General features: G+C 26.0%; 1 protein-coding gene across 1 annotated transcript in view; it reads right to left on the reverse strand.

Moving 5' to 3' along the window:
- Nucleotides 1-1,428: 1,428 nt before the first annotated feature.
- Nucleotides 1,429-12,878, reverse strand: part of LOC119667957 (protein sprouty) — a 111,715-nt gene continuing 100,265 nt past the window's right edge. The window contains exon 2 of the mRNA XM_038077308.1: nt 1,429-3,830. Coding sequence (XP_037933236.1) covers nt 1,661-3,652 — 1,992 coding nt within the window. The 5' untranslated portion in view covers nt 3,653-3,830 and the 3' untranslated portion in view covers nt 1,429-1,660. The remainder of the gene's footprint in view (nt 3,831-12,878) is intronic.

Here is a 12,878-nt window from a genome sequence, read left to right on the forward strand (position 1 = left end):
ATTAATAATTCTATTTTTTCTTTAAATTTAATTTAAATAATGTTTTGTTGTAATGGAAAAATTATTGGAATTACGCATAATGTAAATAATTAAATATCAACATAATTGTTAATTAACTCTTCTATATATATAATATTTAACATTTAAACTTGACTTAGATAATGAACAAAAAAGTTATAAAAATTAAAAAACAAATCTAAAGAAAATGAAAATATATAATATTTTTTAACAATAAAAAACAAACTTTACAAATTTTTAACATTAAAGTATATATAAATTTGATATGTATATAAATATAATTATATACAACTGTAGACCTTCTTCTCGCAATATAAGTTTTTAACAGTAAAATGTTAAGTTAACATGTGCATGTTGTAGCTTAACATGATTATAGCTGACACGAACTACAGCGGTTATAATTCTATATAAATAAATATCAAATTCATGTATACATAATAATGCAAAATATGTTTACAAATAAAAATGTGTTTAAATAAAAACAGAAATAATTTCAAAAACTCTAAAATAAATTAAATGAAAAATAACATAAAAACTTTAAACAAAAATATTGGAATATATAAGTAAAATATTTATGTACTGTTAAGCTATAAAAAAAAAATGTAATAAACATATTATTCAAAGAAGGTACCAAGAATATAATTTATAAAAAACTATATATTATAAATTAAATATAAAAAATCAAAATACAAATAAAAATTAAAATATTGTTAGAAACAAAGATACATATTAGAAAAAAAATAAAACCAAAATTAAATATCAATCAATAATTGCATTAAAAAATAAAATACAGAAATATATATGTAAAAACTTAAATTAAAAATATGAAATAAAATATTCCAAACAATCTGTAAAACTAAAAAATTATTACAAAAATGAAAATATTAAGAAAACAAAAATACAATCAATTAACTATAACTAAAAAAAGAAAATAATTTTTTTTTATTCATAAAAAACGTTTCTAATAATTAATAATTATCTGTTTGCAGTCTTTGGTTATTAAAATTTTTAATTCATACATAATTGTTTCTTCTTTCTTTGTTTTTAATTGTTTTATTCAAAATGTTCTCACAAAACAAAACATTTATTTTTCACTTTATAATAAAATATATATTAAGGTTCATATTATATATATATACCATTTTTATGTTATATTTTCATTGTTCGTTTTTACAATTTTTTTTTAATGGACTGTGACTGTTAAGTGTTTGTTGTAAACTGTTTTTGCTGCCTTTTTTGTTAAAACAATTTAATAATTAAAAAAAATGTTAACAAAATGTAGCAAAGAATCTTTTTTCAAATCAGTAACGCCTAAATAGATTCTTGTAGAACTGTTTAGGGTCACTTTAATTTCATTAAAAATGCTAATATTTTCGATTATTATTTTTAAAATAATAAATCAATTTTTACTGTTTTTATTTTCTCTAAAGTAATGTTACACAAAAACTTATTACACACATTAAATGCATTTACATGGAGAACTTTTTCACGTTCTGCAATTTTTTTATCTTCCAATTTTTGTTAACATTTCGCTGAAGAGAATTACAGCCACAATCCATTCTATTTCAGTTCAACTCGCTGCGACGCTCTTCTCAACTCTTTCGATCTCTTTGTATTCATATGATACTCTAACAACACGCATTTAGTATTCTGGACTTGAATCAAGTAAGCGTTTTTCAGGTGTCAGATCACCCTTACGTAGTATACGACTTGCTGTGCTGCAGTGATGATGACTACCAGAATTCACAGATTTTGTTGTGTTTCCCTGCGTCGATGAGTTAGCATTTTGCCCGTTACCTATATTGTTGCTGTTAATGCCTAGTGGTACTATCGGTAACATGCTCGATGTGGAACCAATCTGTTGACAGCGGCAACCTCGTCCAGCGTATCTTCCATAGCATTTTTCGCAAAGTGTCACACAACCACGCATAGGCCAATAACACCATAAACATGGTAGTACCAGTGACAATGCGCCTAACCAGCCCCAGCGTTGCGTGCGTTTATAAGGACCACATGAACATGGGTTATCAACACATGGTGTGCCGGAACCATCATCGCAATCCATGTCATTGTCACGTGCGCAATGATAGAAAAGTGCTTTGGCGCAACATAAGCAGGATGCATAATCGATTATGGATTCAGCACTGCACAGGCAGGTTTTATTGCAGACCCACGTCTGTGGTAATGGACGTGGACTCTGACACTGCTCGCAACGACAGCGTTCACAACGCGGGCATGTGATCGGATTAAGCGATGCCGGATCCCCACCAATTATGATGGGTGTACCAAGTGGACTTGCGCCATTTACTGCAGACACCATGCCTTGCGGTGTAGATATGCCCGTTGCTATATTATGAAGATCGAGCAGCTCATCCAGCGCTGGTAAGTCTTTTGCAAATTTGCAAGAACTATTTCCTTGTGTAGAGGCGGGTTGTTTTGTAATTGGTTGTGTTATCGGTTGTATGCCGGGTGTGGCAAAGCCGCGTGCTGGTGTAGGAGTTGGCGTAACCTTCCGCGCCGTCTGCGCTGTCGTTGTCGTCGACAGTTTAGTGTTGTTGTGCGAATGTATGAAGCCGTCCGTACCATCTGTGCCCGTTGTGGCATTTCCTGTACCTGCAGTTCCTGCCAAACGGTTCGAATGTTGTTGTTGTTGCTGTTGTTGCTGCTGATGTTGCTGATGCTGTTGCCGCAATTCACGCTGTGGCAGCAACAACAAATGATGCGTTGTTGTCTGGCCATTATCATGTTGACCAGCTGGATGTTGTATGCGTGTTGCATGTTGTAATTGCAGCTGTTGTGCCGTACGCAGTGGCGTATCCACATACTCATTGGTGAGTCGTTCAGACTCCGGTCGCGGTTGCGCCAGTGTGACTGGAGAAGTGGGTTCTGCGTTCGAATGGAAATGACTGAGAAAACTATTTAAATTCGTGCTACTGCTGTTACTGCCACCGCTACTGTTACCTGTTAGTGATAATAACGGTACAGCAGCGCCTGGTGTTGGTGGTGGTGGTCGTCTGCGTGTAAAACTATTCGCAGCCGTTATAGATGATGATGATGATGAGTTAGTGCTCACGTGACTGCTATTTCGACTAAGACTGCTAGGACGTTGAGGCAGAAATGTCAAGTGATGAATTTGATAATCGTCAAATTCTGGTTGCGTCGTTATCACAGCAACATTGTTATTGTTGTTGTTGTTACTGCTGCTGTTGCTGCTACTGACGCCAAAATGATTGCTAATGCCACTACTATTACTATGACTACTACTGAAATTGTTGTTGGCTGTTAACGACGCCGTGTTTGCTCTTGTTGTTGTAGGTGTTGTAATACTATGATTTTGTTGTTGTTGTTGTTGTTGCTGCTGTAGCTGTTGCTGTTGCTGTTGTTGAGTCGTATTATTGTTTCTACTTAAACTTTGTTGATTACAATTTGTACATTGTGGTATTGCTGTGCTTGTTGTTGCCGTAATTGTTGTTGTATCCGTATTTGTTGCAATTGTTGTTCTTGCAGGAGTTGTTTGCGTAGCAACTGTTTCACTCATCGTCGTTGGCTCTGGAGCCCTTGGACGATGCACACGAGGTAATAACTTAGGGGGCCGGGGAGGCGCCAAGGGATCGCCGCCATTTCTGCGATCCATGTAGTGTTTAAAAACTATTTGAAAGAAACCCTAATGCCCTCGGTACATTACCCGGGGACCATCAGTTTCCGTCATCCTTTTTTTATGCAAATTTAAGTAGATTTTCGATGGTTGTTATTATGTGTAGAGAAAATTTTGTAAAAACCGAAAACGTTTACTGCTGCTAATTGATCGCCTTCTGAAATTAAATAAAGGTCGAAATAAAGGATTAGAATTTATATATAGATTAATATAAGTTATAAAACTTTATAACATAGGTTCTTATAAAATATATAAATACGTGATAATTTACATTAGTAATAGTAATTTCACTTAGTGAATAAATATAATATATATAATATAATATAATAAGTATATACATTAAGAAGTTCAGACAATTCTTGAAAAAGGTTTAGTCTTGAGGATGAATATCATGCTATGTGTATTATAAACTACGAATTCATTAATCCACATAATATATTGAAGAGAACTACATTATGACATATGTAACATAATGTTAGGAACAGCATAACAATGAAAACTATAAATTAAATAGCATATGAAACTGGTAGGCCTAACAGCATATCCTTAATAAATTTTATTAAAGTATAATACAATAATTATAAAATTTTTTTGTGTAATATAAAAAAAGCCATTAATGTAAAATAAAATTTTAAACTTATTTTTTGAACAGTTTCTGCTCATGTCTGATGCATGTACCTGCCGTATTATTGAATATTTCCATCTTCATTAATTTGTTTTATTACACAGTTGAATTCAAATTATTATTAATTTCGCCATTTGAAATTAAATTAAATGATTTAATAATGTAAAAAATATATGTACGCCTATTGTATATACTATATATATAATATATGAGTACAGGTATATATGACTATGTAGTCAAGCAAATAAAGACAAAATGTCGCGTCAGCTTTGGCGCCAATCGTACAATATACCAACTTTTTTAACAATCGTTTTTGTTATTTGATTTGATTAACAATACATTTTGTCTTAATAATTTATTTAAATATGCAAAACTTAATATGCAAAAATCCAATTTTTTTTTCTACTTCTGCCATGTATTTTGTTTTATTGACAAATCATTAATTTTACTATTGCCGATAGGTAGTAAGTTGAGTTACCAATTTTAAATAGGCTAACGTTGAATAAAATTCACACGTCTTCTACTTTAATGAGTAATTAAAAAATACCTTGAGATACATATGTAATAGATGGATGTTGTAGGAAATTATTTCTTTTCCATTTATATATAGACATATATATGTATTAAGATATAAACAATATGATGTGCTTTAAATATACAAATAGAATATTAGTGCTCATCTCAAGAATTGGCAGTTGAAGGTTTTAACGACAGCAATGAGAGCAATCAGTACGTGAATATCTGTGAAAATTTTGCACAAATATTAAAATTTTTTTTTTTGAAATTTGTTTCCATTATTTAAAATTTATGACTATAATAAAAACGGTATAAAAATATTTAAAATATTTTTAGTTTAATTTTAAATTCCTTTCTTTGAAGTTTTTAAAAATAAAATTCACTTTAAAGTGAAAACGCCTCTGAAGTTGCGACTATTGTGCTGTTAACTACGCACAAAAATCAGAGATGTTAAGCTAAGAATGTTAACCCACATGTTGCTGTTGTGGCATACAAGCTAAAATAGTAGCAATATGACGTTCTTCTAATAGTGAAAAAAAGTTATAATTATAAAGATATCATATTTGTGGTTATATTTGATAATAGTTATAAATAATAATACCACTTAAATTCTATGAGATAAGGACCAAGTTGTTGGATAAATACCTTAAATACATTTAAAATATATTAAAATAAATGACATTACTAAATAGACTATATAGAAGAAAAAATATGAATGACGAGGTTACATTTAAATAATACTAGATCATAGAAGATCTAAATGAGAAGAATTTATAATATAACAAAATTGCTAATGAAACGGCTTGAATTCTATATAATGGTTAAGTAAAAATAAATGTTTTTATTTAATAATATATAATTTTTAAAAATGAAAAAATACGTTAGATGTGTGGCAATCTAATGGTCCTAATCACAGAATACCCTACTCTTTTCTGGTCGTTATTTTAACAATTGACAGCTGATTTGATTTTCAACATAAGTAAAACTTCAATATACCTTATAGGTTGTTGGATTATTGACACACATTTTTCAATGGATGCTATAAGTTCATATTTATGGGAAATTATGGGAAAAACATGACAAATTTCAGATATTGGTACTGGAAGTTAGCCACATTAATTTAGTTGAATATATCTAAAATATTTTAATGTGTTTTAACTAGCTTAATACATTTACAATAGATTTATATGTTTAAGCTAGTTTAATTCGATTAAAATAGTTTAATATATTTAAAATATTTTAATAGGATAAAATTAGTTTAAAGCATTTAAACTCATTTAATGCAGTTTACTAGTTTACTCTTTTTTAATCAGTTTGATGTCATTTAATGTGTTTGAATTAGTTTAATGCTTTTAAACAGTAGATATGTTTGCAATACTTAAATCAGTGTAGATTGCATTACTGAACATTACAGTGGTAGTTATGTTTAGCGTTTTTCATATGCGGACCACTGCGGTCTTTTCAAGAATCCTTCTGATCTGCATATGAACAACGCATTTTGTGGCATCACAATGGGTAATAAATTAGTTCAAGTGGGCTTTAAACAAAATGCCGCTACTTGCACCTTACCTAAACTAACACTAGTAGTACAATAGATTAAGAATGTGTAAGAATCTATATGTAAAGATCTATATATAAAGATCTATATGTAAAAATCTATATATAAAAATTTATATGTAAAAATCTGTATATAAAGATCTATATAATCTTAATAAGCACTTTGTATTAAAATAAGATTTTTGCCAAAAACATATTGTTTATATTCAATAATCAATACACTTAAATTTGTTCAAAATTTTAATGATTTGTTTATGCAAAAAACAAAAAAAAAAAACAAAAATAATATAAAAAAACAAAATGAAATAAAATTCTTTCGTGAATTTTTATAGATTCGATCGATCGTTCGATCGAGTGAAATTTTCCAACATATTTTTGGCTCATGCCACAAAAATATTTAAACAATCTTACACACATACTTTATTTAATTGTTGTATATTAAAATCACTGTAATTTCATATTTGTTTACATACAAAAAATACCTAAAAACGCAACTCTTAATACTCAAGGTGAGAAAAGTATTCGTACATTTAACGTTAACATACATGTTAACGTGCATTGATATACTTATGTTATATACATAGATGTGTACGCTTGTATGAATGATGATGAATTTTTAGTATTTGTATGAAAAATTTTATTGCTGTTATTATTGCTTTCATTATTATAGTTGTTTTTGTTGTAAATAATAAGCAATGTTATTGGAGTTATTTTTATAATTGTTGTTCTTGTATTTGAATTGATCATTAAGCCTTTCGAATATACGTCTGTGTATGGTATTTCGTGTCTGTTTAAATATTTAGCAAAAGCAGCGGTAACTTCCGCTAGAAAATTTTCATTAAAATTAAAAAACAAAAAAAAAAAATTATAACAAGCAAAGGTGAACAAAACTTAGCCAAAAATTTATCTTTGCAGGTAATTAAATTTAATTTTCTTTCAATTAAAATTTTAAGTAGTTGTAAAAAGTATATAATTCTAATTGGCTTTATTTTTTTTTTTGTGTTTGGATTAAATCTAAAACAGCAAACAGTAACAATAACAAATTAAGTCTGTGTACAGTGCACGGAATAACAAATAACAGCACGTATTGTGATAACAGCAAATTTAACATAACATAACATAACATAACATAACATAACATAATACTTTGTCAGTGTCAGTTAACATTAAACAGCTAAGCAACAAAATAATATATAAGTGATGTAGAGTTATGTGAAAAAATGTATAATACGTATAATAATACTCTGTATATATTTCAAAAATTATATTCTAAAATATTATTTTTTATTTACATATTTATTTAACTTATATATTTATAATTAGTTTGTGTACTGCTGCATGCGTATTGTAAGATAACCTTAAGTTTTACTTTACTAAATTTGTTTTTGCTATTATCAAAAATTATTTCATGAAAAAAAAATTAAATTAAAATTGCACAAATGTATATACCGGCTTATTTTAAAAATAAACATGTTTCAAAGAGTGGTTAAAAATATTATTTAAAAAACACAAAAAAAAAAAAATAAATAATAATATTTCGCCTTATGTCAGTGACTCTTTCAACACTGTTTCTTGTTGCTATTTGGTTTTTGTTGTTTTATAATAAAAATAAATTAATTTTTTTCTGTCAATTTTGTTATTTACTACTTCTGCTTGTTAAACTTGGCAACACTAACATAGTTAATAACGCTAATAACCAAAAAAAGGCCAACAAAGTAAACTTCTCTTTAATGTTTTTTTTTTCTGAACATTTTTTTCGATATTCGAAACTCGAAACTATTAACAACTTTTTCTCTTTTATTGACAGCAGTGAAAAAATGCAAAACATGCGAAATTACCGGTCAAATATTTCTGGTTTTTACTTTGTCATTAATTTTTATTATTATTTTTTTTTTTTGTTTAATTTTATTTATTTATTTTTTTCATACAATACATTTATGTTTATTTTATTTATTTATTTTTTTTTTGTGACAACAAAAAGTGTCGTCATCATAAAAAATAAAAAAAAATTATTAAAGAATTAAGAAGTAAAAAGCGTATTGCAAGTGGCATTTGGTATATATAAATAAATAAAATTAATGATTCATTAGATTTAGGAAACTATTTTCGAAATAATTTGCAAATTGTTGTATTTATAGTTGACCTTAAAATGTTTACAGAATAGTGCAGAATGGTTATTTGGCTTGAGGTAATATGTGTTCGTTTAGATCTTTTCTTAGCTCAATGATCAGACCAGCAAATTTCATGATCGAAAATTAAATTAAATAAATGACAAAATCATAATTTTTTTTATGGAGAATGTTTATAAAAATAAGAATATTCTTTTAGTTGGTTTTATTACAACTAATGACTAGATCAGTAAATTCGGATATGACAGTTCAGTAGAAAACGAAATTATTTTTTGTTCTGGTCTTAGTAAGTCAGAAACTTACTCTGCGGGGAGTTTTATAAAAAAAAAGTTCATTTAAAAGCTTCTGTTAGCTTAACTAGTAAACAAGCCAACAAATTTCTTTTAAATTACACTTTCCAAATCACCATTTCGTAAGTTTTCATAAAGTAAGTTTATATCTTCGCTGTATTCATATTGCTAAGCAAGATTGGGAAATCAAAATAGCCTAATAGCAACACAGATTTCCAAACTTATAAGCAGCCAAGAAAATATCAAAATCTCTTGGCATCACAAATTTATTTCTAGCTCAACTTCTAACAAATCGAGAAAATGAATACTTTTATTTAACAATATTACAAGATAGTAAATTTCAATCAAACATTTCGAGACATTATTTTTGATTTTATGTTAAGCTAACTTTATTTGCTAATACTTATATTAATTATATTAGTTAAATGAATATATTGATTTGTAAGTATTGCAAAAAAAAAATTGAGAAGTATATTTCTCTAATAATTATATATTGTATATATATAAGTAGTCATTATTTTAGTTAAAGCTGTGTTATATCGATTACAATAAATCTCTTACATAGCGTTGTAAATGCATTGCAATATACAAAGCAAAAACATAGTAATATTTATATTTCTATGTTCTTAATATAAATAAAATGCATTATTATAATTATTATATTATGATATAAAAATATTTCCAAAAAAAAAAATTTATTTAAATAAATGAGTTGCAAGCGTAAGCTAATATTGTCATATTTATAAAAAAAATTAATGATTAAAATAAGTACAGATAAGTTCCCAAAAACTCTCTATTTACACAACATAATTAGTTGATAATAATAATAAACAAATTTATACACAATTGCAAAATAAATAAAATGTTATAAATGAAAATACCACAAATTTAAAGTGTTAATTTATTTAAGCACAATTTTAAGAAAAAATGGTATTTTTTTAAATTAACTGTTGCTACTTTGAATTCCTTCTTTGTTATTGTTTTCATTGGTTTTTATTGAAGTTAGATGGGATTGTATCCAAAGGTCGATATATTAATCTTAAACCTTTTTAGCCTCTTTTTTTTGAATTTCTTCTAAGCTTCTTCAATCTTTCGAGAACACACCTTTTACTTGTATTTATATAATTTTTTTTTACATTTGTTATTTATTAGAAAACATTTGTTTTTTATGACATTTTTGTTTCTTAACTTAGTTCAATTTGAATGGAATGCGGTTAGGTTATTATTACTTTTTTTATATATTTTGTACTACAAAATATGTCTAAACAAATATAAATTAGTTACACAAATTTGTTAGATATTTATTTGAAAAATATATATACATAAGTATAATAATAATTTAGTGTTTGCTTATTAAAAAAAAAAACAAAAAGAAAATTTAGATATTATAATTTAATAAGCTTTATTATGAGTGTTGGGCTATTAGTCAGATTTTTTAATTTTGCTTTTTAATAAAAATTATTTTATTGTTTTATTTATTTACTATATAATTTAATGTATATTTTTATATAAAAAATACAAAGAAATTTTGGCAATAAGAGAATTTTTTTAAATTATTTTTCTTATTACTTTTTTATTTTTTTTTATTGCATAATTTTAATTTATTGAATCTTTCCATTGAAGTGTGTTTAACTACGATTTATCAAATTTTAAAAAAATATATTTTATTTTCTGCACTAGTTCTAGAATTGCACTAGATTATCACTAATTAAAAATTAAAAGTATAGCAAAAATCTAAGTAATAAAGGTGATCAAAGGAAAAGATTAATATTGTACTCATTGTACATAAAATCATACATTATAATTATAATTATAATAAAAACTTTTGATTCTTCATTAATTTGAAATAAAATATTTTTTAAAGCAAAACGAAATCAAAGCTTTTAAATAATAATTAATGTTACATAAAGTCACATTTATTTATTTATTCGCTTCAATAAAGTTTGGGATAACTGAGCAGTAAGTCTAAATGTTGGAAGTTAGTAGCACCATAGAGATTTGTCAAGATCATTCACTAGAGATTAGGATAATTCAGCAATCCAAATGAAAGAAGTTGTCAAGAACACTTACGCATCTGCTCTTTTCAAATAGAGTTGGAATTGATCAGCAATAAGTCTAAATGATAATAGCTAGTAGCAATATACAAATTTGACTAAATTACTTATGTTTCTCCTTGTTTAAATAAAGGTAATAAATGACAGAAGTTAGTACCAACATATAGATTTGTTAATCCTTTAGTTTTGCTACACAATATTAGATTTTAAAAACTGTATGCTTTGTTTTTTTCGAATATAAATGTAATATTTAATTTTTTTTTTAAATTTATTAAATTTTTTTTAATAATAAAAATTAAAATTACTTTTTTTGTTTTCTTTTATTATATTATTTATAAGTTGCAACCATTCTCAAAGCCATTAAACTTTATTAATAATCTATTATTAACTATTAAAATAACTCAAATTTTTTTTTTCAATGTCATCAATCATAAAAAAAACTTTTTTTTGTGTATTTTTAACATGTACAGTAAATGTCAAATTAACAGTTGTGCAAAATGTCAATATTCCTTGCAGCCGCCACTAGTGAGCCCTTCACCAGCATTAACAAAGCAATTACAGTAAATGTCAACTACTTCATTAGCTGTATTGGCAACGCCATTGTTGAGCCACTCACAAAGGTACAAAAACAGTGTTAACTACGAAAACACTCTCCATATAAAATCTAACAAAATATTTATTTAATAATCAAATATTTAAAATTTAAATAAAAAATTTTATTATTAATAATACATATTTAATAACATTTTTGTTATTGCTTTTTTTGTTTTTTTTTTCGATTGGTTAAATACAGAAATGTTGGCAGCTGTAAAATAGCAATAACAAAAAATTCTTCAATGAATAATTTCTTGTTGTCTATTTGTATAGCTTCTCTATTTGATTAAATTATTTTATATTTTTTTTGTTGTTATTATTATATTCTTGTTTTTTGGTTTTATTCACAAGCACTTATTAATGAAATGATTTAAGAAGAATTTTATAGAATTAAGCAAAGAGCAAATTTTAGAAAAAAAAGGCACTAAGATAAAAATAAAAATTTCAACATATAAATAAAAACAACAACTAAAAAGCACACAAGCTTACAATATAAAAAACTTTTAAAAAAATTTGGCAGCATTTGTTTTGTATTTTTTTTCTTTTCTTTTCTATTAATTTTTTACTCAAAAAAATCTTTTTATTTTTTCATATAAATTTATATATTATTTTTTTTTTGTACACTTATATATTTAAAGTTTTTTTTCTACTTTTTGGCATATCAAGGTCAAAATTTGGCAGCATGCATGCATGTTTTTAAGAATGAAATTTATTCAGAATTTCCAGTTAAAAAAAAAAAGTGTTTAAAAATATTTTTCATATGAAAATCTTGACATTTTTCATACAATTAAAATTTTTTACTTAAATTATTGCAAAAATATATTTTTCAAAAATTATTTATTATATATTTGTTATTTATTTTGTTTTCTAGTTTTTTTTTAAATATGACGTTTTTCTTAAATTTATTAGAGAAGAAAAATACACTGCAAAAAATAAATGAATAAAGTAGGAAAGGGTTTCTCTAACACTTCTCAGTGGGTGTGGTTAAGGGTTTGTTATTTTCAATTTAAAACAAAAATTTTATATTCGTTTTTTTATTTCTGTTTTTTTTTTGTATTTGTTTTTTTATTTTATTTGCCTTACGTTTGCTTTGAGTGCCATCAACAACGCCGGACATGACGTCAATATGTGGGCGTTCGTATTAATTTTTTTTTTGGTTTTTTGATTATATTCTTAGCTTTCTATTTTTCAGTTTACATTTGTTGTATATAAGCGAAATTGCCTAATTTTTTAATTTCTTTTTATATGTAAAAGCACAAAAAAACACGAAGAAAAAATATACAATTTATACAGATTTACTACAATTTTATCAATTAGCAATATTTTATTTAATTATTTTTATATTTAGATTAACAAGAATTTTTATTTGCACTTTTTATTTTGCAAATAAGTAAACAACTTAACTCAATTATGAGGAAATTAATTTTTATTAGTTGAGCT

Source organism: Teleopsis dalmanni, chromosome 1, assembly GCF_002237135.1.
Source record: "Teleopsis dalmanni isolate 2A chromosome 1, ASM223713v2, whole genome shotgun sequence".
Classification (NCBI taxonomy): domain Eukaryota; kingdom Metazoa; phylum Arthropoda; class Insecta; order Diptera; family Diopsidae; genus Teleopsis; species Teleopsis dalmanni.